Raw genomic sequence first — 25,867 nt, forward strand, 5'->3', positions numbered from 1 at the left:
TTGAGAAAAGAGGTGCAGAAGAAGAAGTACAAACCGCTCCCCGTGAGAGCTGCCACGCACTGTTTGTGGTTAGAGCAGCATCTCGGTATGCCCTGAGGAACGCGAAGCGAGAGAGCGGCCCACTGCGGCACGCTTTTACGCACATCATTGCCGTAGCCGCCGACAAGCGGTATCACGAGATTGTCTGTCAGCGAGGAAACGAAGGGGTTCTCGTTTTTCGCTGAAGCTCCCTTTACGCCTAGTTGCTTTTAGATGGGTCTCGTAATTATCACTGGCGTATTAAACCTTGAGAGGCGAACAGCGAAGCGCATTAATACAAAAGGAGAGCCGCCAAAACCGCCCGCCAACGCACACAGTCTAAAGTGCTCTCATAACACATTGTTGCACAGAGAGAGAGATCCCTGTAGAAGGTGAGCGGTACAGCCTAGTAGGTGGTGGACTTCACAATCGGCAGACCCTGTTGATACTCTGTGGCCGATGCGAAGCAAGTGACCTCAACACATGTCCTCCCGTCCTCAAACGTGGGCAGCGTGATAGTCACTTCCTCTTCAGCAGCTGCGGCCGGCGCTTCGGTCGACTCGTCGTTGGCGCGCATCGCAGGAAGGTTCAAACGGCGCGTCCCCGGTGCAGCAAGGACGTCGGCGGCCGCCGTGCGCGTGCTGTTGATGCAGAAGACCATCGCACGCGAGTCGGTGCGGCTGTTCAAGATATACCGCCGGAAGAACCCCTTTACGTCATCGACCGTAGTCGTCTGAAGAGCAGCGATGATCAACCGGCGCCGCTCAAACTGGCAGGGGTTGAGGTACGCGCTTTGCAGCTCCAGAGCGTCGTTTTCGACGGAGTCGGGCATCTTCTCCAGCGACGCAATGAGGCCCGCCTTCACCGTCTGCAGGTCCTTCTCCGCGCACACGACGTCCAGCTGGGACTCGACGGCGGCCAAGAAGGCGACGATGCGCGAGAGCAGGTAGATGCAGTCCACATCTGGCAGCGCGCTCTGAACGGAGAATACCACGTGCTCAGTGGCGTAGGTCCTGCTCAGTTGCGAGAAGACGACGTAGCCGAGCGTTTCGCGAGTGCGGAGGGCGTTGAAGAAGAGGGAAGAAATGAGTTTCACGGCGGCCATACTCACCGCAGCCACCTGCGGAGTGGACTCGCCAACGGGGATGTCCGCCATCACGACCACGTTGGCGTCAGCCGCGTTGAACGGAGGCATCGAGAGCACGTCGAAGCGCGACACGACCTCCTCTTCGGCGCCGCCAATCAAGCGCCGTGGTCCGTAGGTGTCACGCTCACGTGGGAGGCGCTCCTTGGCGGCAACAGATATATTCAGTTCGCTCAACAACGTCTCGAGGGGGTTCACGAACACCTTGCGCACCTCCTCCGCAGAGGCCACGTTGCCCGCCACGAAGCACTCCAGCAGAAGTCCACTCTCGAGGTACTGCTGCACAAACGCACGGTAACCGTCATAATTCGCCTCCGGTGCGCAGGCGAGCATCTCGGTAAACAAATAGTTCACCCGGTGCATCGCCTTTTGCCTCACCTGCATGGCCACCTTGTACGGCGCTGCCACAGCCACATTCTTGATGCTGCGCAGACCGGCCTCCAGGTAGGTGGCAAAGCTTTCCGGGGTTCCATGCAGCACCTCTGCGGAGAGCAACTGCCGCAGCACAGCGAAGAAAAACTCGTAGAGCTTCTGCGAGGGCCCCTCCACCGCGAGACCCAATCCTGTGGAAGAAAAAATGACCTCATTCCCCAGAGAAGCCAATGTAGCGTAGTAGGCGGTCTCCGTGATCGCGTTAGAGAAGATGCCGTGCATCACCCGCGTGTAGAGTCGGTTCAGCGGGCTGGTGTACGCCACGGGAGACAGCACGTTGCAGCGCAACGCCGTCTTGAAGGTGCTGTGGCGGCCGGTGTCCTTGCGAATGTACGTTTTCGCGTGCAACGAGGTCACCTCCTCTACTTCCGGAGCCGCCCCCGAGGTGGGGTAGACGGTGAAGTCCGTCGAGATGAAGGGGTTCACCGCCGGCAGCGCGAGCTCAGGCGGGTACGGGCCGTCGATGGCGGCACGCCACTGTGCCAGCTGCTCCGCCGGAATCGCCACCGTGTTGTACTTCGCCTTGTGGAAGCGCGTCTCTTTCGTGGCCCGCACCTGCGCGAAGGCGGGGAGGGAGGCAAAGAGCTCCTCGACGGAGAACTCGCCGCCGTCCACGTCCTCTTCGTCCTGTCCTTCGTCGTCGTCTTCCTCTCCTTCTTCCACGCTGCCGTCCTCTTCTTCGTCCAGCGAATCCGCAGTGGAGCTGTCCTCTTGTGCTCCCGCCTCCTCTGTCTTTGTGTCGGCATCGCCCGGCATCTCGCCCCACTGAAGCACCACAGCGCAATTGTTCGGCGTCAGCTGGCGGGCGTAGGCCAGAGTCGCCTCCAAGTCGTCCTCTAGAATAACATCGCCGCCGATCCAGCAGTGCTCGAGGTCGGTGGCGTTGGCGTTCTCGGCAAGGGTGGCGCAGTGGTCCTCCGCCGCACCGACATCGCTGCTCTCGAAGAACAGTCGCTCCTCCGCCTTCATCTGCGTGTAGACCTCCTCATTCACGCCCTCCGCGATGGCCTGGCCGATTCCGTGGTAGAGGAGGTCCACCACCTCTAGCGTGTGCTGGAAGCCGCTCAGGGTGAGCGTGAAGGAGACGTCCAGGAGCTCAAAGTCGTCGTCGACGCGGTGCGGGCCGGCGACCATGCTGGTAGCCCAATTGCGCTTCTTCAGCACCCCGAGCACGGAGGTGTCACACTCGTGCCCCAGCAGGTGGGAGACATAGGCGGATGGAGTGGAACGCCACTTCGACGACGGCGACCGCACCGTCCACATTAGCCGCAGCTCGCGCATCTTGCGCACCGTCCGCAGGTTGGTCCACGAACCAAGTGCGGCGTTGCTGAAGAGCTTCTCCTCTGCGCCGAGGAAAGAGAAGGGCGGGACGGCGCCGCACTTCATGCGGTTCAACGGCCCTTCGATGAGCCTCAGCACCTCCTCGGGGGACCGCGTGCTCACCACCACAATGGTTGCCCCTTCCGCCAGGTAATACCGATCGTGGAAGGCCTTGAGGGCCTGCCGCACGTCGAGACCCTTCTCCTGCGGCTCGTCACGCAGCGTGGTGTGGTTGCCGTTGCCGTAGCGACTCCGCGGGTGCTTGGGGCTGTAGAAGCCGCGGATGACCTCGTCCAGGCGCCAGTAGTCGTTGTGGTGGTTCATCTCATCCTCGCTGTGCACCGCGTTCACCTCTCGCGACACCGCGCTCGGGTTGAAGCTCGGTGCGGCGAAGAACTCAACGAAACGCTCCAGCGCACCCTCCAGACCACCGTCGCTGACGCGAAAGTAGTAGACCGTGTTGGTGTCCGCCGTGAAGGCATTTGCGTGCCCGCTGGACTTGGTGACGAAACTGTCGAATTCATCCTCCGCTGGAAACTTCTCTGTGCCCATGAACAGCATGTGCTCGCAGAAGTGTGCCAGCCCTGGCAGCTCTTTTGGATCGTTCAGTTGACCAGCGTGGATGCTTATGGCAGCGGCCGGCATGATGGCGTTGGGGTCCTGCACAATAACGCATCTCACGCCACTGCTGAGGACGTATCCTGAGTACTTGGCGCGCCGTACCGCTGGTGTTATAATGCGATGTGCGATGTGAGACATTGCCCTTCTAGCAACGTGAAACTTTTCTTAGAAATGAGAGAGTGCGATGTGCTGCGTTGAACGGCCACGAAGAAAGGCACGGAGAGAAGAGAATGGGCAACGATGACGGCAGCCGTAAAAAAAGGGCGGAATAAATATACGCAGCTTGAATGCCGAGAAAAATTTTCCGGATTTTCCTCGACAGAACGTTGAAGTTAACAGTAAAAAGAACAATGGAGAGCAGGGTAACTGTTACTTTTCCGAGTGTCGTTCACCAACAAGAAGCTAGTCTGCTCGTTGCTGCTGTGTCTTGATACGTCTATCAGAGACCAGACATCACGCATTCGGCTATTAAATCCAAGACGGAATCGCATCTTTCGTGACACGAAGTATATGAAAGGGTTTTCGCGCGTGTGGCACATCAATGGCGGGAGCCTCCTGTTCCCTCCTTTCGTTAACGAAGCCCTTCCGTCATTGATGTTCGCCAGTCTTTCCGTTGTTAAACGATAAAACAGGATTAAAAATCTTAACGCAACAAATCAAAAGGCACCGCTGCACCTGCAGAAATAAACGTCTTCACTCCGTATGTATCTCATCGTGGACCGGTTGAAAAAAGCAACGCGATCACGACAACTTAGTTCGATTCTTCGTTTGGCCAGCACAGGTCTGCTTGCAATCTGTGTCACATTCCCATCGAGAAGGAGCATCAGAGTGAGATGATGTATGTCAACTCTCCCTATTGCCGATGCGAGAGAGGATCCTGCATTGGCGCACGTTGGGCGTCGTAGTTCCACTTAAAGTCCGCCTCATCGTCACGGTGGACAGAGTCCTTCGTAGCGCCACCTGGGAGAGGAGGAAACGGCGAGGCTGATGACGACAGACCGTCAAAGGAGGCAAGCGTACCGTCTGCGCTACCCCCAACCCCGTCGGTGCCGGGAGACTCAAGTGGCACCTCCTCGCGCTTCTTTCCCGGAAGAAGAAAGAACAGCGAAAAGCGAATAAACACAAACAAGAAGCACCCGACCATGAACATGCGCAGGTACTTCTCCGTGTCGCCGGACACATAGCCCTCCGTCGTGGAGCCGGGCTGCTCGTAGACATACATCCGCATCTTCGGATTCCAGCCACTGCCGCCGTCCGCGGCCGACTTCTGCTGCCGCTCCGCACTCGGCCTCCACTTCCCGTCCTTCACCGCCTCGTACGCCTCGTTCACCGCCGCAAAACGCTCCGCGCTGCCCTCTGCCCCGCTGTCTGGGTGGAAGCGAAGGGCAAGCCGGTGGTAGGCCTTCTTGATCTCGTCCTTGGACGCATCAGCTTTGACACCGAGAATCTTGTAGGGATCAAAGGGTCCACTACCAGCTGAAACCAGCATTCGCCGAGAGAACCGCAGCATTTTTGTATACGTCTCTGTGGTCAATGAGCAGCACAACGAAAGCGCATTAGAGCACAGCAGTGCTGTGTTATTCGGTCTCAAAAAGCGGAAGCCTTTCTTTTGCAAAAAGATCTGCAAAGCTCTGTGGACTACACGAGGAACGTCATCGCATTGGAAAAAAAAAGAGAAGAAGAAACGAGAGTGGGAAATACGGCAGCGAGAAGCGAATGAGGTGGATGTGTGCTTTGGGAGCGTGCTGAAGTTGCCTGAGCGAGCACATGTAGGATGGCGCAGCCCGCCCTTTCAAAACGAATCATAAAGTCTGTTTTGGTCGTTCTCTGAAGAAAAGATAGAAAGCACTTTTGCCCAACGAAAGATACCGTCAACGGAGTGGAAGAGTCTAACCGGACAGTAGACTGTGCCGGTGAAAGAGTGTCTGACCGGATGGAAAAGACTACAAAAGCTCAACGTGTCGATTTTGCTGTTATTTCGTGCGAAATACGGAGCTCGCATAGCTGTATGTTAAGCAGAGGGGACGAGTGAGGGGGCAAGAGGAAAATAGCTAGTCATTGCACGTAGGAAAACTACCAAAGGATCGCCTCGGGCCCCGCCGTAACGGCTGCGTCGTATCAGATTCTCCGTGTCGCAGGGGTGTACCAGCCACATGTGTCGCTGGACTTCGTCATTCCACGAACAACTTACCAACGGGCAGGTGGACGCCGCATCAACGCCGCTCGACATCTCGAGCACGGCGTTTAGAAAGCTGAGAGTTGGGAGTGCGGCACGAAGCTCGTCGACAGACAACAGTGATGAGGTAAAGAAGCCCAATTGCGGAACGCGGAAGTCGGGATTGTAAACGGCGTAGACGGTAACTAATATAAGGTTGTCGGCCAACGAAGTTGCAGCAGGAATGCCGTAGGTTGCCTCCAGCCACAGGAAAGTCGCGCCGAATGCGTCCTGCTTCGTGCGAAGCTCCCATGCTGTCTCGTCCTGCAGCTTAGTGGCACATTGATTAAACTCGCTGCGACTGCAGCATGTCGACATGCCATCCATGGCGAGAAGGCTGAAGAAACGCCTGTGTGGCAGCGATAGAAAACACGCTTTCTTGATTCGAGGGGAGGGAGGTGGAGACGTCGACGAACGTACAGGTGAGGTACAACTGTGGCTGTGCGAGGTAAAAGAGGCGAGATGAAAACACACAAAGAAGGAAGAGCACAGCGAGGCAGTTTGCGATAGAAGGAAAAGAGTGCTGAACGCCCCCGTATTCTACGATTTGCGGTGTTGTTATCGTACCCCACGAAGTGGGAGCCCTTGGAACTGCAACGATAATATGAGGCCCGCTGTCTCGGCTAGGTCTCCTTGGAGTCGCAAGAGCCGCAGTGAAAGCGTTGAGAGCCAACGGTTGCAGGAAACACCTGCTTTTAATTCACTACCTTTTCGAACATGCTTTGCCTGAGCTGTCTTTGTCATTCTGCTCTTGTTCAGCTGCAAATGAAGCGAGATGGAGAAAATGGCAAGCGCACCACGACACTCCGTCAGCTCGTAAAGGATACACAAGAAATGCGCACAACAGAACGCAACCACTTTCCGTCGAACCTCTCACCTGTAGAAACGATTGGAAATGGACCAACGCCAACCGCACCGACCCAACCTCAAGATAATACAATGAATGCGAAGGTGGAAAATAAAACGAAAACGATGAAGAGTAAAAGGAGAAATACGCAGAGGAGAAAAGCGACGATTATGTGAAACAAGCAACGGAGACAGCATGTCTAACTATGTGGGAAAAACAACAAAAAACATTCAGCACAGATAGTGCACCATGAAAAGAAAACCGCGTTGTTTCTAAAATAGGAAAAAGGAAAAACACGTACTTCATTGTCACGCCGTTGCAACGCGCAAGGCTGTACAGCACACACACGACAAATATAAAACGGGGAAACAAGGAGATGGATTTCTAATGCCCAATAGCAGGCCAAAATGATGTCGCTCAGGTACTGACTGCCAAAAAGATGGTGATGCACCGTCTCTGATACGCATGCGCACACCTCCACAAAGAAAGATTTAGAAAATGTATCCACAAAAAAAGGTGTTCCTACTTCAGCAAACACTTCCATGATGACATACATCAGCAGCAGCTGCTCTTTGCCTTCTTTGGCTTGCTCTCTGCACCAGCACCCGAGGCGCCGTACTTCTCCTCTGCCTTGACTACGGCCTCCTTCGCCTTCTTGGCCTCCGCCTCAGCGGCCGCTGCGCGCTTCTTGAGCTCCTCGATTTGTTTCTCCGCAGCCACACGAGCCGCGCGCTCATCCTTCAGCGAGCGTTCCAGCTCCTTGATGCGCTCCTCCAAAGCGCTGGTGTCGCTGGCAGAAGCTGCCGCAACCGCAATCGGTTCCGTTTGGTGCGTCTCTAAAACCGCCTGCCTGGGTGAAGGAGAGCGCGCGGCCTTCTCCTGCAGTTCCGCCTCCAGCTGCGCGATGCGTTTGTGCTGCTCCTCCACCTGCTTCTCCGCGCTCTTGAGGGCCGCGTCGGACTGCTTCTGCAACTTGAGCAGATCGTCGTACTTGCTGCGCACCTCTGCGTTCTCCTTCTCGGCGGTGTCCCCCTTGTCCTTCGCGGCCTTCCCCCGCGCCCTCTGCTCTTTCGTCGGTGCACCGCGCTGGGCCCGCGAAGGGGACGCGTTGCTCGAGCTGGGATGCGTCATGGGGGTGGGGGCCTGTGCGGCCTTAATGGCGCTCGCCGCCACCGCGAGCGCCTTCTCCTCCTGCTCCTGGCTCTCCTTGAGGTCGTCCTGCAGACCTGCCACTTGCGCCTCCAGCTCGCGAATGCGCTGCTCGTTGGCGGCCTTTTCCTCGTCTTGGCGCTGGGCCGTTGCAAAGTCCTTGGGCGGGAGTTTCCGCACAGCGCGCGGGGTGCGAGAATGGGGCGTGGGTGTAGAGGTGCGCGGCGTGAACTCATCGTCCGTTTGGATTGCCTGCTGTTGCTGCTGTTGGCGCAGTTGCTCCTGCAGGCGCTCGCACCACGCCTTCAACGCACCGAGTTCCCTTTCCGAGTTCTGCTGCGCACTTGTCGCATCCTTGCGTGCCGCGTCGCGCTCCTTCTGCGCCTTCAGCAGTTTCTTCCGCGTTTCATACAGCTCTTCCTTCGGCACGCGATCCTCAGCGGCTACTGCCTGAGAAGCGAGCTGCTCAAATTGGGACCGCGCGGCGGCCTCCTTCTCCAAATCTTCATGAGCCTTCACGAGCGCACTCTTCACGGCGTTCAGCTCTTCTTCGTCCCGGGCCTTGGCCCCGCGCATCTCCTCCAACTTCCTCTCCGCCTCTGCGAGTTTCTTGCGGTCCGCCTCCGCCTTTTTCGCCGGCGCCGGCGTTTGCACGGGGACAGCGAGCGCCCTCTGGGCCTCCTTCTCCGCCCTCTCGCGAGCAGCCTGCTCCTGCGCCAGCGCCACTTTCGCCTCGGCGGCGTCGGCCTCGGCCCTCTCACGTGCCTGACGTTCCTTTCGCAGCTCCACCTGCGCGTTGCGGGCGTCGTCGGCTACAGCTTTCATCTTGCGGGCGTTCTCCGTCTCCTGCTGCGGATCCGGCGTATTCGCCGCCGCAACTTGCTGCTGCAATGCCTCTACCTGCGCACGCACCTGCGCCGCCTCCGACTCCGCTTCGCTTCGTGCCGCCTTCTCCTTCGCTAGCGCCTCTTTCAACGCGGACAACTCGTCGCGCGATGGGGCGGCGCGCAGCTTCGCCTCCGTGGCGGCCTTCTGCGCCTCCTGCACTGCAAGCAGTTCCTCGTTGTGCCTCTTCAAGTCCTCCAACTCCTTCTCCTTTCGCGCCACATCGCGGAGGGCCTGCGCCATTGCGACGTCCCCCTTCTTCTTCTCCGCCTCAACCGCTGCGTGCTGCATCCGCACCTCCTCCAGTTCTTTCGCCAGTTTGTCGTTCGTCTGCTGGTTGGCCGCCTTTGTGGCTCTCATCTTCTCCGCCTTCGCCTGCTCCTTTGCGAGGTTTTCCTCAGCGCGTTTCTGCGAGCGCTGCGCTTGCGTCGTGGCCGCCTTCGCCTCTGCGAGTTCGCCCTCCAGCTGCTTGCACTTGGCCGTCAGCTCCTCCTTGCAGTCACGCAGCTCCTTCGAGGCAAGCTGCACCCGCTCCGCCTCCGCCACGGCCTCCTCCTTCGCAGCAGACTCACGCTCCGCGGCGCGGCGTGCTTCATCGGCCTGCACCTCACTCTTGCGGCGGGCGAGTACCGTGTCCTCCTGCTGGCGGCGCATCTCGATCACACTCTGGCGGCGGCGCTGCGCGTCTTCGCTGGCGCGCAGGTGCGACTGCTCAGTTGTCTTCTTCTCGCGCGACACCTCGTCCGCCTCGCGCTGCAGCAGCTCCACGATCTCCTGCTCCGTCATGTACTTCAGGCGCTCCGTCCGCTCCTGGTCACGGAACTCCACCCAGGCGTCGTGCTCCTCCCGCAGCAGCTTCGACCGATTGCCGCGTTCGCGCTCCTCCTGCATGTAGCGAATGACGCGTTGCTTGCGCAGAAACTCGTCGAGGGACTGCACCTCGTCCCGCACACTGGAGCACCGGCTCAGACGGCTGCTGAAGCGGGAGCTTGAGATGCTGCCACGGCGGCTGCGATTGGCCGGGTAGTCAGCACGGGAGAGGTCCGGCGTCTCGGTCGCACCGACCTGACCGATCGCAACGCCAACGAGGGACATAACTTCGATAAAAGTCTAAAAACTGTTTGGTGTACCTGTAATGCACTTCTACTTGCGCAAGCGCAACGCAACGCAACTTCTTCTGCTTCTTTTCTCGTTTACCTCGGTAAACGTAGAAGCCAAAGAACACGTCGTATGCGTGCGCAAACGCACACCACGAGATCGAGAGGAGGAATGAGGACAGGGATAGGAGGTGCATTCGATAAGAGAAACACAACGGCGCCAAAACACCAACAGCGACAGAACACGGCTTTTCTTTTTTCGCTAGAGGCAAATTACCACACTACCTCCCTGCAGTGGAGCACGTCGGTTAAAAGTGGCTCAGACGTCAAGACAGTCGACTTTCCTGTGCTTTGTGCCTCCTTGCACGCTGCAAAGCGACGACCCTTCCCTCTCTTCACTGGCTTTAATTACCGTACCGCGCTTTCGCATCCATCAATCTCAAATAGTTCCCTCAATGAGCAAATGAAGCACTCGGACTCTGCAAAACGAAGGGAGGCTCGTGGGATAACGAAAACACATTTCAGCGAAGTCAGTGCCAATGTCTACAATAAAAGCCGCAAAAGAAGAACCCTCGATAATAAAAGAAAAAACATTAATGCAAAATATGTGTTGAATATCCAGCAAAGTCAGAAGACAAGCAACATGAGAAGGCACACCGAGGCGGCACCGTGACGTTTCACTTCGGCTTGTTCACTGAGGTGGGTCCGAGAACATCACCGTCTTGGTTTCCCATCCACCTTCTGTTTGGCAAGCTCCGCGCCCTCGTAAGCACAATGAAGAGAATAAGAGCCGCGGCATTCGACTTATTCTGCCTTCTTACGGTCCAGTTTGGCACGCAACGCGCGCATCTTCTTTACGTACTCTGCCTTTGAGATCTTCATGCGCCGGATAAGCTCGGTCTGCATGCCGCCCGCTACTCGCAGCTGATCGCCGTAGCGCTTCCGCATGTGCGGTTTCTCGACCACCAACTCGAAGAGCTTCGCGAAGGAGTGGGAGATGATCGCAACGGCCAGCACCGTGGGGCTGCCTGAAATGAGTGCGACACCGTAGTAGGCCGACATGCCAAGAGACGAATCGGGGTTGTTAAGGTAGCGATACACACCGCTGTAATTGAGCCTCGCGGGAACATCCTCGATAAAAAAGTCGCCGTAGAAGTAACCGTAGTCACCGATCGCCTCGTAGATGCTCAAACTCACGTACGCGTTGATACCAACGAGTAAAGCGCCGACCATCATCACAAAGTAGCGCGCCTCGCCGCCGCCGAAGAGCGGCATCACCCACGTGAAGTACTTGATCGCACACAGGCAGTACGACAAGTTCGTGATGGTGACGCTCGCGTTGTAAATGCGTTTCCAGTTGTTGAAGGCGGCCTGCGGGTCCGCGTAATGCCGCGAGAACCACTTCTCCTGCGACTCCATCTTGAGAAGATACCCGAGGAAACCGTTATGGAAGAGCCGCCACGCCACCACGTGCGCCGCGTAGAGCCACGGCGGGAGGGGCAGTAGAAGCGTGGCAAGAAGGTAGATGACTGTCAGAGCGAGCAACAGGTCGCTGGCGCGGAAGACCTTGAAGTGCAGAAACACCACCAGCTCATTGTGCTCCAGATACGCGTCCTTGCCGTTGCCGTACAGAACCGCGTTGCGCTGCTGCTCCTCGGGCGTGGGCGAGGACAACACGTTGTAGGTGCGGTCGATGTGCGGGTTCTCGACAAAGGCCAAAAACGCCAGCTGGCAGAGGTGGCCAAAAACGCTCATGTAGAAAAGCGTGTACGACTTGGTCATCACAGGCACGCCGTACATGAAGGCGTAGCCGACGGTGTACATGGGGTGCGGGAACATCTGAAAGATGCCGTCAAAGGTGAGATTCTTGTCGAGCAGAAAGAAGAAGTCGCCCCAGTACCACGCAAAGTCGCCGACGACGCGGTGTGCATCGGACTTGCTCCACAGCGCAAATGCGATGGTGACGCAGCCAAAGACAAAGCACAGGAGGTCGACCGGTGACGTCAGGCTTAGCTTCTCGCAGCACACCACCGAGAGCACGCAGTAGGAGATGAGGTCGTTGGCCAGAACGACATTTTCAATCTGGCGAAAGAGCATCCACGCGTTGAACTCGTCGGGGAACTTTGACACCTTGTACTCAGTGTTGTCTTCGAACACGATCGAGGCCTCAAGAAGGCGCTGCATCCACGAGTGGCCGTGGACGGTGCGACGGTAAAACTTGAGAAAGGAGCCGTACCGCGACTGGTAGTGGAGGATCGCCCCGATGCCGATGTTGTACACCAGACGCCAGAATGCAAATTGGGCACAAAAGAACCACAGCGGCAGCGTCTTGTTGAAGTAAAAAACGCCTGTCATGCCGACCGAAAACCACGCCGCAACCCAAATCAGCGTCGCCGGACTCTTCCACGACTTGGGAGTCAGAAGCGCCGTCATGACCGACATCGTGTCAGGAACGCGAAACCGAGTGCCGTCGTACAACAGGCCGTAGCTCTCCTCGTCCGCAGAGGACGTCGACGACACCTTCTCAGGCGCGGAAACTCCCTCGGTTGCCATTTCCGTTGTGATGCGCTAGGTGAAGAACGCGTGTGCGTGTGTGTTCTGAAACGTCGATGAAGAAGATGTGAATTAATGTAGTGTGGAAGTAGTGCTCTTCTCGAGAACGCAGCACCGCCCTTCTTTGACGCGATGTGAAGTAGGAGAAATTGATCAAATCGAGACGTTGGCGATGAAAAAAGAAGAGAAGTGAATGGGGGAGACGGCAAAGCAAAGGGAACCGATACAAGTGAAAGAACTGAAGCCCAGCAGGACTACTAACCCTCACCACCACCACCACCACCACCTCAATTCACTCTGATAGATGAGCGATGCAAACGCTGTGAAACATGAAAAAGGCAGACAGCAACAGAAATCAACGTTCATTTGACGCACATACAACGCCGACGCATTTCGCCTCCACACACACAGTCGGATACTAGAAAATGTGATTCTTTTACTGATAAGATGTATTCGCTATATATATAAAAAGCCACACTATACATTCAAGGCAATAGAGTTCAAAGCTGCAAAGGTGGTGAGCCCAGTTAGTTTCTGCACTCGCCTGACAAACCCTACGGACAACCTAGGCGGATAGGTGGCGAAGCTGACCGACACGCAATTTTACAATAATAATAGAACTCTTGCAAGAGGTGAATGAAACTGAGAAAAGAAAAACACTGTCTATACTTACGAGGCCTCCGAGACGGAAGCCAACGGGTGGTCTCCGCCTACCATCTCTCCTTCGTTCACAAAGAACGACACCCTCCCGCCCTTCAAGGCCTTGATAGGGTGCTCCATCTTCATGGCTTCCAAGATCATAATGACTTGGCCCTTCTCAACCATGTCGCCGTTTCCCACGGCGAACTTCGTCACCTTACCGGGCATGGGGCTGATCATCTTCGCGGAGGCATTTCCCGCCGCCGAGGCGTCGCCAAAGCCGTCTGCCAGAGGAGGAAATCGAATTTTGTGCAAACCGAAGCTGCCGATGACGGTGACATCGCGCTCCGTCACAACAGCCAGAACGGTGTGGCGGATGCCGTCCTCGAACAGAAATGTGAAGTCGTTCACGAGGCCCTTCACGTCGCGGTGCTTCGCGGTAGCTGGACCAGAGCCAACAGAGAAGGAGCCTGTTTGACCGTCGACGTTGTAGTAGATCTTGTGGTAGTTCGCTCTCTCCGTGTGCAACAGCACCTCCACGATTTTTTCACCAACGGAGAAATGCACGGTGGCCGTCGTGTCGCCGTTCAGTCGGAACGCCCCGCGCCAGTTGTCGCACCGGTGGAGGAGGCACGCGGTGGCCGCCATGGCCGCCACGTCGGGCGTCACCGCCGGCGCCGTGAGCAGCTCCTTCTCGTGCTCACTGATGAAGTTTGTGGTCACACCGCCCTTGGCGAACTCCGGCGTCTCGCAACAGCGCTTGAGGAATTCGATATTCGTGTTGATGCCGGCGACCCTGTACTCGTCGAGGGCCTCCTGTAGTCCCTTGAGCGCCTCCTGGCGATCGCGGCCCCAAACGATCAACTTCGCCAGCATGGGGTCGTAGTGAATCAGCACCTCATCGCCTTGGCGGAAGCCGGTGTCCAGCCGAGTGCGCGTCGACCCGCGCAGACCTTGGAAAGGCTCGCCGATGAATGTGAGCGGGCCGCTTTCGGGCAGGAAGCCCTTTTCGGGCGACTCGGCATACACGCGTGCCTCGATGCAGGAGCCTTCCAAAGTGATGTCTTCTTGGGAGAACGTTAAGGGCCTCCCCATCGCCGTCTTGATCTGCAGCTTCACCAGGTCCAGCGGATTTCCCTTGACGCGGCACACTTCCTCCGTCACGGGATGCTCCACCTGGAGTCGCGTGTTCATCTCCATGAAGTAGAAGTCTCCTGTGGTCGTGTCTAATATGAACTCGACCGTGCCAGCGCCGACGTAGTCCACGGCTTTCGCGGCCTGCAGCGCTACCTCGCCAATGCGCTGGCGGGTCTCAGCGGACAGGTACGGCGCCGGCGCCTCCTCAAGCACCTTCTGGTACCGGCGCTGCACGCTGCAGTCGCGCTCAAAGAAGAACACGCCCCTTCCCTCCTTGTCGCAGAAAATCTGACACTCAATGTGGCGCGGACGCTTCACGTAACGTTCCAGGAGGACGCGATCGTCCTTGAAAAAGTTCGTCGCCTCGCGCTTGGCGCTCTCTAACATGAAGGCAAAGTCCTCCGCGCGCTCCACAATCTTCATTCCCTTGCCACCACCGCCCGAGACAGCCTTGATGAGCACGGGGTACCCGACCTTGCTCGCCTCCTGGGACAGAAAATGTGGATCCTGGTTGGTGCCGTAGTACCCCGGCACCACCGGCACTCCAGCGGCCTCCATGATGCGCTTGCTCTCGCTCTTGGATCCCATGGCTGTAATGGCGGACGCCGGAGGTCCGATGAACTCGATGCCAGACTTCGCGACAGCCTCTGCAAACTCCGCGTTCTCCGACAGAAAGCCGTAGCCGGGGTGAATGGCGTCCACGTTCAACTTCTTCGCTACCTCGATGACGCGGTCACCGCGCAGGTACGAGTTAATCGCTGGTGGAGGACCGATGCAGACGGCTTCGTCGGCCTCGACGACGTGCTTGGCGTTGTGCTCCGCCTCGCAGAACAACGCTACCGTGCGGATGTGCATTTGGCGACACGTGCGAAATACGCGGCAGGCGATCTCGCCGCGATTCGCTACCATAAGCTTCTCAATCTTCCGCTGCGCGGCGAAGATCGTGCGGCGCAGCATTTTTCCGACGGATGCGAAACAACAAATGACCAACCACAGGAAGAAGCAGAGCAAAAGAAGATAAGAAGAGTTGGCGATGACTGCAAAGATGTAAAAGCTACGTTTTCGTACGCGAACTGCAACGTCTGGAAAAGAAGGCGAAGAACAGGGAGTGGGTGGAAAAAGGCAAGAACCGGGAGAAGGCGCCCATCACGAAAATGAAAAGAGAAACAAAGACGATTCTTCACAAGAGACTGAGTTTGACAAGTTTCTTCCCCTGCAATGACACGGGCGATACAATCGAGGTAACAAAAAAAAAGGAGAAGGCGTGCAAGAGAAAGCGGCATCCCTCAACAGCAATAGCACCCCAGTGGGAGCTCGGTGTTTCATCTTGTCCCGCTTAACTGTGAGAAGTCAAGGATAACAAAGTGGCAAGTGTTCATTTCCTTTTTCTTTTCCAGGGTGCGTGTATGCGGAGCTGCCACAATTTCGCAGACTCGGTGAGTGACCATAGCAAAGCAGCTGCTTCGGAACAAGGATCCCCTCTCAAAAGTAATACAATTGGCGAGAAACTGCACGACAACAGAGAACTCAACGTGATGCACCGTCATAATCACACCTTGAGCACGATTCACACGCCGACGCAGCGTGCTTCCGGTGCAGAAGGCTCGCTTTCCAGCTGGGGATGAACTGCCAGAAAGTGCTCCGCGTCGTGCAAATCACGCTGCAACAGATTGGCGCGCTTGGAAATCGAGTCCTGCTCCGCCCCACGCAGCAACGACGGAACATCGCCTCGGTGGTACTTTTTGCCATAGAAGAGGCGGCACACGGTGGAGGCTTCCTCCACCATGCAGCGCGCGTTGTCGCCACGCCATTCAAATGGGTCCACGGGCAGAAGTCCGTCGCCAAGAAGACCCACACGGAAATGGGTGGCGTTGTCTTTGATGGCAGGCGTGGTGCCAGGAAGTGCGCAAACCGCACTTTCCCGTTTCTCGGAGCTCAAAACAACCTCTTTGAGCAAGTCGTGGACTCCGTCCAGGCGGTCCTCCACGCACACCTGCTTGGAAGCGTTGCAAACCAGCCGCCACGCGCACTCCGCCGCACCGCACCTCCAGCAGTGCATCGCGACACCGTTGCCAACCACAATGGCAACATCGCAGTTCTGGCCAAAAAGTGCATTCACCTCCGCGACGGGCATCTTGCGCACACCCTTCTCCACGTCAAACAGGACTGCGATCCTGCTTGGGTCCGGGGCGATCAGCATTTCCGAGAGCGGGGTGGACTTTGCCATGGTTAAAATAGCCTCGGCGTTGGCGCCCAAACCGTAGTCCTTGCGCAGGCCCCACGTATCGCTGCCGTCATTGTTCTCGAAGGCGTCGTACGCCCGAGTGCCCCATTCAACCGTGCCACCAAAGCGGAGAAATTCGCAGCGGAGGGTGCGCAGCAGGGAACCCTCCGCGCAGTGGTAGGCGGTTTCACCTGGCGCGCATCCGGGAAAGGTAACTCCCTCGCGGAGAACTTGGAGGTCGGGTGCGAGGAAGCGCCACCCACGAGCAGGGCGGAGGACAGAGTGAATTCTCCTTTCGGTGCACCCAAGGTCTGTCAAGAGCTTGATGGTTTGAGCGGTCATAACGCAGCGGCGCATCCCATTCGCCTCGTACGACGGGTTCGCTTTCTGCTCCACCACGGTCACGTTCGACTCTCGCCATCGCATGCCGATCCCCATCGCGTAAGTACCGATGCAGCTCCCCACGAGGATCACATGGCCCCACGGCTTCACCGCGTACATTGGACCGACTGGGAGAGCTAGAAAACCCGCAAAACGTTAAGAAGAAAGAATTGTGAGTTTGGGAGAGGTCGAAGAATAGCAGGGGGCGGGAAAGCAATCTCACTCAAAGAAGTAAGTTTCTGCAATGCCGTGTCAAGTTTCAGGAAGGAAGAAAGAGTATTTCACTCAGCCATGTGTCGGAGACAGCATTTTGTGTTTTCTTTCTCCGACACAAGTCAGCAGCAAGCAAACACAGCTACTTCAACATGACGTCAACTGCGACAACCATTGCCTCCTTGGAGCACTCAACTAAGGGCCAAACACTCTGTTTCTGAATCACTTTTTCGCTCCTCTTCTTTATTAGGGGGAGCTCAACAGCTTCGGATAGTACATTGCTTTCCACGCAAGAGGAAAACTGTCAGCCGGATTGGATTCTATTTTACATCCGCTCGTCGGCACGGCCCTCGCCTCCGCTCTTTCTTATCTGAGCGTGTTGAGAAGAAAGACTCTCTATTGGCCTTCAGCATCAATTCTCTGGACGACAACCATGGTGTACTCTTTGTTAGCGTCAGGAGCAACAAGAATATCGACGGTACCACAGCTGATGCGGAGAAACGTCATTTCATCACGCCAATCAATTGTACGGACTGTGGAGGCGGCGAGGTCTATGAAGCCTCTGAGCTTATCTACATAGCGGTTAACTTCTCTCGTGCTTCCGCTGAAGCCAGCAAAGTTCAGCAACTTCCCTTTATTGGGCTCAATTACAAAGTACCCTTCCACACCTCGGTGGTGTGCTATGCGGTTTAACGTGTCCTCTACGTTCTGCAGGTGGGCGTCTCGCTCGGTCGTCGCGACGTTGCCTGTCTCCATTTTGATGTGAGTTCAGATCAGCTGCGCGGCCAAAGAAAACAGAAAGAGAGGAAATGTACAGCTAAGAGAGCAGATAGATTTTGAACTTCCTCTAAGGCGTTTCGTTGACAAACACGGATTTCTAAGCTGGGAATACCGTATCATGCAGAGGAAACGACGATGCTTTCCACGCGCTTTGCACCATTTGAGTTACGAGTCTCTACTCGACAGTCGTTCCAATGCAACAGAGCAAACCAAGTGCCACTATCTCACCCCGCGAGAACAGCTACACACGACTGTTTTGATACATTTGGTAATCGTTTTCTTTTGATAACACATTCGCCAAGAAGGCGGTACAGTACGGAAATAAACATCGAATAATATGAGTACATCGTAAAGAACAAACGAAAAGGAAAAAGATTTACTGTTTCCATTGCTGTACTGTCGAATATACAATTTTGCCCAAAATGGGTACTGTAAAATCTGGAGAGGGAAAAAAAAGAGGAGACTTTAAATCTAACGTGTGTGCTTGGAGACTACGGCGAAGGAGGGAAACGTCCGTTCGCGCAACCGATCTACCTCACGTTTCAGCCGCACGAGCTCCTCCTGCTGTGAACGCGCCAGTTCCTCCAGCTCGCTCGTTTCGAAGATCTCTTTGGCGCGCGCAAGGTACGTGTTGCTGCCATCTGCGTGCGTGCCGATCAGCTGATACACCGCCGCACTGTCGCGCACGGTGCTGCTCACTTCGCCTACCTGGCGGCCCACAATTACGTTCTCCGTAGCGCGCTCCGCAATTTGCATCCTCATGCGTTTCGCGACAGCCTTCAGATCGTCAATCTTTCGCTCCATGTTCGCCTCAACCAGTTGCATGTGGCGCTGAATGCTGGCAATTTTCTCCTCTTCTGAGAGGCCTTCGTCGCCATTGATGTACTCCTGCATCTGACGCGTAACACGCAACGTATGCAGCTGCCGCAACTCTATCTGTCGCGTCCCGGCGTCGTACTGCAGTTTTTCCGTCTCCCATGCCAGACGTTTCATGAGCTTGCGACGCTGCGAAATCCTTTCCAGCAACGCGCGACTCTGTGCATCGCTGGCCAAGATCAAGTCGTTGTACTGCGTCACATCGTCGCGCCACCGCAGATTGAACGTCGAAAACGCGGTGCAGGTGGTGGCTCTTTCGTCTTGGATCTGGCCTTGATGCAGGTGACACAGCAGGTGTGTGTCGAGGTTCGCAGTCACCCATCGGTCACGCACGGCGTGCATTTCCCTGTTTAACGCCTCTATGCGCTTCGCAATAGAGTCGCAATGCTGCTGCGCCTTCGACACTTCCTCGGCGACACGTTCAGCTTCCGCGTCGGCGGCTCGCAACACACGTTGCACGCCGGCGACATCCTCGCAATGCCTACAGAACGCGGACCAGTGCTCGGCATTGCAGTCTGCCATAAGTACATTTGCATCCGGCAGCGGTGCCTTGCCGTCTTCGAAGCGGCGCAGCCAACGAACAAAGCGGCGGTGCAGCTTCTCTCCAGCCGCGCCGTCGCTGAAAGGGTACGACGCGTGCGTTGAAGCGGCATAGCTATGCATTTGGTTCTCAACGTCGTTGCGACGCGACTGCGCTGCGGCAAAGGCGCGCTTCTGCTGTGTCAACCAGGATTGCGCACCCACCATCTCGTCGCGGAGCATCTCAACTTTGGGTTTGCAGAGGCGGTGCTGTCTCTGCGAGGCCAAGGTGCACAGTCGGTGCTCAAAAAGGAGAGCCAGCTGAAGCTCCGCCTCGTCAACCTCCTCTACCGCGTTGAGGCGGCTCTGGCGCACACTCTTAAGTTGTTCATCCAGCGTGGCTGCGGCCTCACGGTTCTTCTCCTGCAGCAGCGTGAATTCGCTCCGAAGTGCGTCCTTCCTCGCATTTACCCGCTCTTGCTCCTCTTTGAGTTTCTTTGTGTACACCTCGAGCGCGCGCAGTTGCTCCTCTGTGCGCTCCTCGGGCGGGACGAAGGCTTCGCGCGAGTCGTCCGCAAACTCGGGGAGCGGCACATCCACCTCCAGATGCTCCATTTCCTTCTCAAGGCCATCCATCCACAAATGCAGCGCCGCCTCGTTCACCGCTGACACCACTGCAACGCCCTCGGACGGCACAATGAGTGCCTGCGCCTCCGAGCTCAATTCCGTGTCGTCCACGCGAAAAAGGGAGTCGGGGTCTTCCTCCGGATCGATAAGTGGCGTGTAAAGCGGCGCCGGAAGTTCTCCGAGCTGCTTGCTTATGGTCACGCAGCGCAGCGTCCGCTCCTCAATCTGCGCAACCAGATTTCTCTTCGCCTCTTGCAACTCCTGGAAGTGTGCGTTGAAGGTCTCCTTCACTACGAGTTCGCGACCCCTGACGAGAAGCGACTGAACTGCCATCCGTGACTGCGTGTAGACATCCGCCTCGTTCACCATGGCGTCGCTGTACTCGGCGGAGGCACGGTCGCTATCGCCCACTGCGGGCCCGGCTTGCAGAGCCGACCGCACGTTAATCGACGTTCGCCGGCCGCCTTGAATCTTCTTCTGGAGCTGCCGCAGAAAAAGCGCCTTGCGCGCCAAGGAAGCGTCTTTGCACGTGGTGTGGTGGAGGTGGAAGTTGTGCACCTGGAGACCCTTGACGTTCATGCTCACCACCTTCATGCGAGGCACCTTCATCGAATCGCAGCACCGCAGCTTGATTGTGTCTTGGAGGTAGTCGTTCAACAGGGAGTGGTAGTACTGCCGCTCCTGCATCTCGTGAACGGCATTGTCACACTCCACCATGAACGCCGCGCGCTGCTCACCCGTCACGAGCGCCTCCAGAGGTACATCGCCATCCTTTTCCCGCATCACCTTCGCCCAGGCCTCGCGCACGCGCGTGAGGTCGTTGTGGAGCGCCTCCCGCTCTGGAGCCGCAACGCTACTCAACGTGCTGGAGGCCTCCTTGTCCACGTCTGCTGCTGCGCCGGCGACTTCACCGCGTTTCCACGCAGGTTCTTCCCACGTGCCACCACTGGTGCTGTCTGCGCGAAGCGAGAAGCAGTGAAGGACTGTGTCGTTTCCGCTGCATATCAACTTTGCTCCATTGTCAAATACCGCAGCGCTCGCGATGCCGCCGAGAAACGAGGAGCGCGCGGCGCAGACCCAGAGTGGCTTGCGCTTCTCGCGCCACGGAGGAGCGGGTGGGAGTTGCGTTTGGTACGGCGTCAAATCACGCGCGACAATGTGTCCATCTCTCCCACACGAAAGAATGCTGCTTTCGCTGAGACGTATCAGACAACTGCCGCCGCTGACGTGGTCGCCCAGAAGGAACAGCGGCCGTGCGAATTTCGTCTCGCCTTCGTACCGGCGATCCAAGGCGTACACCTTCGAGTCGTGGTCCACTGAGTGTGCAAAAATGTTGATCAGATCCGGTGTTACGTGGCAGACCAGCGCATCAGTGACGGGGAACTCGAGTCGCCATGCGTTCTTCACAAGCGCTTCCGCAGCGTGGAAGGTTTCAGCGCTTCCGTCCGTCGGTCGCTCAACAAGGAAAACGTCGCCATTCTCGCAGACGGCCAACACAGACGCTTCATTGGGAACCCAACGCGCAAGACTCATTGCAGCGAGAAGCGCTGCGTGCACGATTCCGCGGTCCACCACCGCATCGCCGTCACATAATAAAAAGCGAATTGTGTCCGCGCCGCAGCAAGCAACATTGCCGCGACCATCTGTCTCCATGAACTTCGGCGAGCACTCCGTGCATTCGTGACTCCACACCTCCTCGCCATTTTTAATGTTGAAACAGCGCAGAACAGCATCGTTGTACAGAATGAGCAAGCGTGCACAGTTCAAGAGACACGCGTCAACCGCAACTGCCTTCACAGTTCCGGTGAGAAACTCGCTGACACTCTCTTTTGTATGTACAAGGAAGCTGCCATCGCGTAAAACCCAAACAGCCTGCGATGCATCAACTGTGCCCAAGCACTTGAGGCCTGTCGATGTTCGCCATCCTTTCACCAGCTGCGTTCTGTCTTCACTATCTTGTGGAGGAGAGAGCTTGATAGAAAACAAACCCTCATTGGAACCAACAAGCAGTTTGCTGAAAACAGTTGTTTCCAGTTTGAGTACTTGCGACGCGAGCGGTAGCTGTGGTATGCTCATCAGCGACCCGTTGCTCAGATTCACCGCGAGCAGCTGACCTGTGCTAGTGCCGATAAAAGCCGTAGAATCTTTCACCGTCAGAGCCGTTGGCTGCGAGGAGCACGGCAGCACGCAAATCTCGCGTCGAACTCTGCTGTCATACAGATAGGTGCAAAGGACTCTTTCGGAAGTGACGTAGCAAAGCGAGTCAGATCCTAATGCACACGCGACATCAGTGGTTGCTCCACACACGAAAGAAATGTCAAAGTCGAACTCGGGATTCACCTGCGAGAAGCCGAGAAGCTCGTCCTTGTACCGCACCACAAACTTGGCGGAATTCTCGGGCGTGTCGGCAGGTATGACGGATAAGGGTGCTGTGTTGCGAGTAACGTCAATCTTGCCGGCTGCGCCGTAATCGTCATCGTTGCCACTGCAGCGAAACACACTCACTACGGAGTTTGGTACGGTTGAGAGAACGTATAATTCGTCACCCTTTGCTGAGAACACCGCCGACGTCAGGCAGACGTGAAGGTCTGTTTCGACAGCGCATAGAGGCTGCAGTGATGTGGCGTCGAAGAAATGAAGAGTCACTTGCAGTCGCTTCTCGGTGATGCAGAGGATACCAGTTGTACTGACGACGACCTGATCGATTAGGTACTTGCCAGCAGGAATCGGCATCCAGTGACGCTGCTTGCCACCTTCCACCACCACAATTCCATGGTCTATTGGAATAAACGTCTTTTCACCAAACGTTGCGAATAGGTGCGGGTTGTTGCATCCGAAGACGCACTCCAACAATTGCGACGCCGGAAGCATCACAGACGTGAATGAGATTCACCTTAAATAATAAGCAGAGGCAGAGGAGTATAACACAGTATGCGAGGAGAACAAAAGGAAAAGAAATGAAGAAGGAGAGATAATATCAACGTAGAGAGAGATTTTGACGGGCTCCAAAGAGAAACTACAGCTGCGATAAACGTAAAACGCTTTCATTTCCTTCGGGCTGCAACATTCACACACACACACAACAAAAAAAAACAGAAAGAAGAAAAAAGCGTTTCGCATGCTTTCCGTACCTTCCACGCAACCATACGCAACGTTCTGCAGGTCAGCACCTGTCCCGTAGTTTCGACAGCATGATGTTTGACGTGGTGCGGCTGCGATAAACACAAATCCAGCATCATCACTCACACTGTCGGCAACGTGTGTGACGCTGTTGCGTTCTCAACACTCATTATCGAGAAAACTGCCATTTCACATACCTTAGGCTGTTAAGATCACCTGTATAACAAAACAACGCACTTATAGTGTCTACAAAACCCGATGGAATAATAGAGCTCTCAAATAAGGAGAGAAACACTAAAAAAGAGCAGTACCAACTCGACGAATAGATATTTTGAGCGGCTCATTTTGTTTTGTCCTTATAGCCGAAAGCAATCTTTTCTTCCTCTCCTGTACATATCGATCGCTGACCGCGCTTCGTTCCTAGAAACCAAAGAAGGTTATAGTAAACACACAGAGAAAACAAAAAAAACGTTACGAAAGACAGGAACAACAACAGCGACACAAGCAGACTCACTACTGCTATTTCATAGAAGCGTGATCAAAACAAAACGCATAAGAAGTGAGGAAAAAATGGTGAAGTACATGTTCGTGACGAAGGAAGCAAGGAAGCAAAGGAAAGATGCCGTAGTGAAGAAGAGTAGAAACACTGATAAGTGGTCCTTGGACAGAGTATTTGTGTGAATCGAGCAGCCTCTTGCGCTACACACAAACATGTGTGTATCGTTTTAGTTACGCAACGCCAAGACCACGCTGAATTGCATGAATCCACTCTTCCATATTTTCCTGCGACTCTGCCTCAAACCACATCGACTTTCCACTCGTTGTGTGAAGCGCAAACACGTACTCTTTCTTCGCGGTACTCTCCGGAACCGGGCACACGCTTTGAATGTGCTCCAGACTGAGCGCCTTTCCCTCTGTGTCCGACTCCTTGTCTGACATGATAAAGTGTCCCTTTTGCACCTGCAGGTAGCGCTTCTTCCACGAGTGGTTATCGCCGCCCTTGAGTTTGTTGAGGTAACCGGAAAAAGAGACATCCTTGTTGATCTGTCCCACAGGAGTGCTCTTCGGCTCTTCCTCCACCTCACTGGAAAGAATCTCCGTCACGTGTGTCAGCAGCGCCTCCTTGACTTCGTCGACGATGCGTGAGTTCTTCTTCACCGTGTGCATAAACACCTTCAGACCTTCGCGGACATAGGGAATGCGGAAGATGTCACGGACGCTGGGACGCTTCTCAGCGTCGCAGACAAGGATCTTGCGGACGACATCCCTAAAGTCTGCTGAGTACACTTCAGGAAGCGGCTCATAGTCGCCACTCAAAACCTTTGCCATGAGCCCTTTCATGTTTGTGGAGGTGAACGGACGTTTCAGAGCCATAATCTCGTACAACAGCACACCCAGGGACCACACGTCAGCCTTTTTACTGTAGCGTTGGTTGTTCCACAGCTCTGGTGCGAGGTAATAAGGAGTTCCAAGGAAGGTGTTTGCGACCACACCCGAAACTGTATCATCGTACTGGTGGCTGAAGCCGAAGTCACCAATTTTAATGAGACCGGTAGAGGTCAGAAGCACGTTTGCACCTTTGATGTCTCGGTGCAACATCTTGTGGCTGTGTATGTGATCTAGGGCGAGGCAAAGCTGCAGAAAGAGAAAGAGCGCCTCGTGCTCCTGAAAGTACTTGAACTCTGAACCACGAGCCTTGATCTGTCGGTCAAGATCACCGGAATCGGCAAATTCCATTACAATAAGCAGGTGCTCGTCTTCCTCCTTGTCTTCAATGTACTTGATGATGTTTGGGTGGTGGCAGCTTGCAAGGCACTTGATCTCACTGTACGCGTAGGTGCGATCGCGAGTGGACATCTTGCCGAGGTCCATCGACTTTGCCACGAATATGGCCTTGTCGCTGACGCGCTCCACCAACCATGCCTCACCGTAGGACCCTGTCCCGATCAGCTTCTTCCTCATGTACTTGAAGTCTCCCGTCGCTCCTGGGGCACCGAGAATCGACGAGAATCCGCTCATCTGTCTATTGCCGCAGAGAGTATGTGTATAAATATATATATATATATGCTTGTTTGTATAAAGCCGAGCAACAGGTGAAAGTTCAGCGGAATAACGGCACTTTTTCGGTACTCAAGGACTTTTGCTTTTAGCAACTTACTGGAAGCGGAGCGTTGCAGAGGCAGATGAAGGTTGAAAAAAAAAATGACAGGAGGAAGAGAAGTATGGAGGAGTAGAGAATAAATGGGGATTGATTCGCATCTCTGTTGGCGTCGCCTCATACGTAAAAGAAAGAGCACCGTTAAACACTGGAGCAGCAAATGGACGGTGCAGGTATTACGTTCTTCTTTCGTTACGGTATCTGAATTGAGTTTCTATTGAAGACGAGGTGGCACTCTTCTGATCAGCCTAGCAGATCACCTTTCGACGTAAAACTCTCATTTCGTTGGAACAGAGCATTTGGAGGATGGACATTCAGCGTCCAGGATGCTAGCTACGCGTGGCACAGTGAAACACTCTCCACTCTTTGCCCATCCAAGAGCGCGTGGTGACACTTTCAGGCACCATTCGTAGGTTCTTCTGCTGCGACACGTGACGTACCAACCAATAGAAATGGAGAGCGTCGGAATCGCAAGACTAAGACGGAATATGATTCAACCTGAAGAGAAATAGTACCGAGACTGCAAATTGCTGTCAAGTCTATCGCTTCCTCTCCTCCGGTGGCGCACAGCTGCTGGTTAATGTTAGTTCTTCAGAGGGACCCTCTGTGAGCAAAGCGTCTTGCTGGAGTCCAACGGTGAATAGAGCCACTGAAACAGAAAGAGTACCTTTTTAGCAGTTGGTATACTTTGCATGGGAGCTACCGATACCAACCCCGAAAGAACTGCCGCCAAAGTGGGTCGCTAAATGAAGTTTCAAATCCTTAGAGCATCCGAGGGCGACCATGAAGTAGTTCGTAGAAGAAACAATGCCAGACACCATTACAGCAGCGCTGAAACACAACTCCCAGATTTAGCTACTGAGTTTCTCACCACTCGGAACTCATGCCAACCCGAACAGGAGGAGGCCGTCA

At 55.5% G+C, this 25,867-nt stretch overlaps 10 protein-coding genes across 15 annotated transcripts; all 10 read right to left on the reverse strand.

Annotated features, from left to right (window-relative positions):
• Positions 1-424: 424 nt before the first annotated feature.
• ABB37_09228 (phosphoglycan beta 13 galactosyltransferase 5 (SCG5)) lies at positions 425-3,818 on the reverse strand (the record flags this gene model as incomplete). Of its 2 annotated transcripts, none has more annotated exons than XM_015808591.1 (1): positions 425-3,818. In XM_015808591.1, the coding sequence occupies exon 1, from the start codon at positions 3,671-3,673 to the stop codon at positions 425-427; it is 3,249 nt and encodes a 1,082-aa protein (XP_015653044.1). In that variant the 5' UTR covers positions 3,674-3,818. The 2 variants fall into 2 exon arrangements, with proteins under 2 accessions (XP_015653044.1, XP_015653043.1); XM_015808590.1 differs by having other exon boundaries at positions 425-3,725.
• Positions 3,819-4,388: 570 nt separating this feature from the next.
• On the reverse strand, positions 4,389-5,540 carry ABB37_09229 (putative mitochondrial chaperone protein DNAj; the record flags this gene model as incomplete). 2 transcript variants are annotated; one of them, XM_015808593.1, is made up of 1 exon in its annotated part: positions 4,389-5,540. In XM_015808593.1, exon 1 carries the CDS (start codon positions 5,043-5,045, stop codon positions 4,389-4,391), a length of 657 nt encoding a protein of 218 aa, XP_015653046.1. In that variant the 5' UTR covers positions 5,046-5,540. The 2 variants fall into 2 exon arrangements, with proteins under 2 accessions (XP_015653046.1, XP_015653045.1); XM_015808592.1 differs by having other exon boundaries at positions 4,389-5,174.
• A 6-nt stretch (positions 5,541-5,546) lies between these two features.
• Positions 5,547-6,190, reverse strand: ABB37_09230 (hypothetical protein; the record flags this gene model as incomplete). The annotated part of the gene is made up of 1 exon (XM_015808594.1): positions 5,547-6,190. Exon 1 carries the CDS (start codon positions 6,075-6,077, stop codon positions 5,547-5,549), a length of 531 nt encoding a protein of 176 aa, XP_015653047.1. The 5' UTR covers positions 6,078-6,190.
• Positions 6,191-7,152: 962 nt separating this feature from the next.
• On the reverse strand, positions 7,153-9,829 carry ABB37_09231 (hypothetical protein; the record flags this gene model as incomplete). 2 transcript variants are annotated; one of them, XM_015808596.1, is made up of 1 exon in its annotated part: positions 7,153-9,829. In XM_015808596.1, exon 1 carries the CDS (start codon positions 9,724-9,726, stop codon positions 7,153-7,155), a length of 2,574 nt encoding a protein of 857 aa, XP_015653049.1. In that variant the 5' UTR covers positions 9,727-9,829. The 2 variants fall into 2 exon arrangements, with proteins under 2 accessions (XP_015653049.1, XP_015653048.1); XM_015808595.1 differs by having other exon boundaries at positions 7,153-9,815.
• A 703-nt stretch (positions 9,830-10,532) lies between these two features.
• On the reverse strand, positions 10,533-12,404 carry ABB37_09232 (phosphatidylethanolaminen-methyltransferase-lik e protein; the record flags this gene model as incomplete). The annotated part of the gene is made up of 1 exon (XM_015808597.1): positions 10,533-12,404. Exon 1 carries the CDS (start codon positions 12,279-12,281, stop codon positions 10,533-10,535), a length of 1,749 nt encoding a protein of 582 aa, XP_015653050.1. The 5' UTR covers positions 12,282-12,404.
• Positions 12,405-12,950: 546 nt separating this feature from the next.
• ABB37_09233 (putative mitochondrial methylcrotonoyl-coa carboxylase biotinylated subunitprotein-like protein) lies at positions 12,951-15,140 on the reverse strand (the record flags this gene model as incomplete). 2 transcript variants are annotated; one of them, XM_015808599.1, is made up of 1 exon in its annotated part: positions 12,951-15,140. In XM_015808599.1, exon 1 carries the CDS (start codon positions 15,012-15,014, stop codon positions 12,951-12,953), a length of 2,064 nt encoding a protein of 687 aa, XP_015653052.1. In that variant the 5' UTR covers positions 15,015-15,140. The 2 variants fall into 2 exon arrangements, with proteins under 2 accessions (XP_015653052.1, XP_015653051.1); XM_015808598.1 differs by having other exon boundaries at positions 12,951-15,131.
• A 484-nt stretch (positions 15,141-15,624) lies between these two features.
• Positions 15,625-16,800, reverse strand: ABB37_09234 (putative mitochondrial hypothetical protein; the record flags this gene model as incomplete). Its single annotated transcript, XM_015808600.1, has 1 exon — positions 15,625-16,800. Exon 1 carries the CDS (start codon positions 16,780-16,782, stop codon positions 15,625-15,627), a length of 1,158 nt encoding a protein of 385 aa, XP_015653053.1. The 5' UTR covers positions 16,783-16,800.
• Positions 16,801-17,271: 471 nt separating this feature from the next.
• Positions 17,272-17,693, reverse strand: ABB37_09235 (putative dynein-associated protein; the record flags this gene model as incomplete). Of its 2 annotated transcripts, none has more annotated exons than XM_015808602.1 (1): positions 17,272-17,693. In XM_015808602.1, the coding sequence occupies exon 1, from the start codon at positions 17,629-17,631 to the stop codon at positions 17,272-17,274; it is 360 nt and encodes a 119-aa protein (XP_015653055.1). In that variant the 5' UTR covers positions 17,632-17,693. The 2 variants fall into 2 exon arrangements, with proteins under 2 accessions (XP_015653055.1, XP_015653054.1); XM_015808601.1 differs by having other exon boundaries at positions 17,272-17,653.
• A 433-nt stretch (positions 17,694-18,126) lies between these two features.
• On the reverse strand, positions 18,127-22,571 carry ABB37_09236 (hypothetical protein; the record flags this gene model as incomplete). Its single annotated transcript, XM_015808603.1, has 1 exon — positions 18,127-22,571. The coding sequence occupies exon 1, from the start codon at positions 22,546-22,548 to the stop codon at positions 18,127-18,129; it is 4,422 nt and encodes a 1,473-aa protein (XP_015653056.1). The 5' UTR covers positions 22,549-22,571.
• A 955-nt stretch (positions 22,572-23,526) lies between these two features.
• Positions 23,527-24,955, reverse strand: ABB37_09237 (putative protein kinase; the record flags this gene model as incomplete). The annotated part of the gene is made up of 1 exon (XM_015808604.1): positions 23,527-24,955. Exon 1 carries the CDS (start codon positions 24,814-24,816, stop codon positions 23,527-23,529), a length of 1,290 nt encoding a protein of 429 aa, XP_015653057.1. The 5' UTR covers positions 24,817-24,955.
• Positions 24,956-25,867: the final 912 nt, after the last annotated feature.

Source organism: Leptomonas pyrrhocoris (genome assembly GCF_001293395.1).
Source record: "Leptomonas pyrrhocoris isolate H10 chromosome Unknown, whole genome shotgun sequence".
Lineage (NCBI taxonomy): Eukaryota > Euglenozoa > Kinetoplastea > Trypanosomatida > Trypanosomatidae > Leptomonas > Leptomonas pyrrhocoris.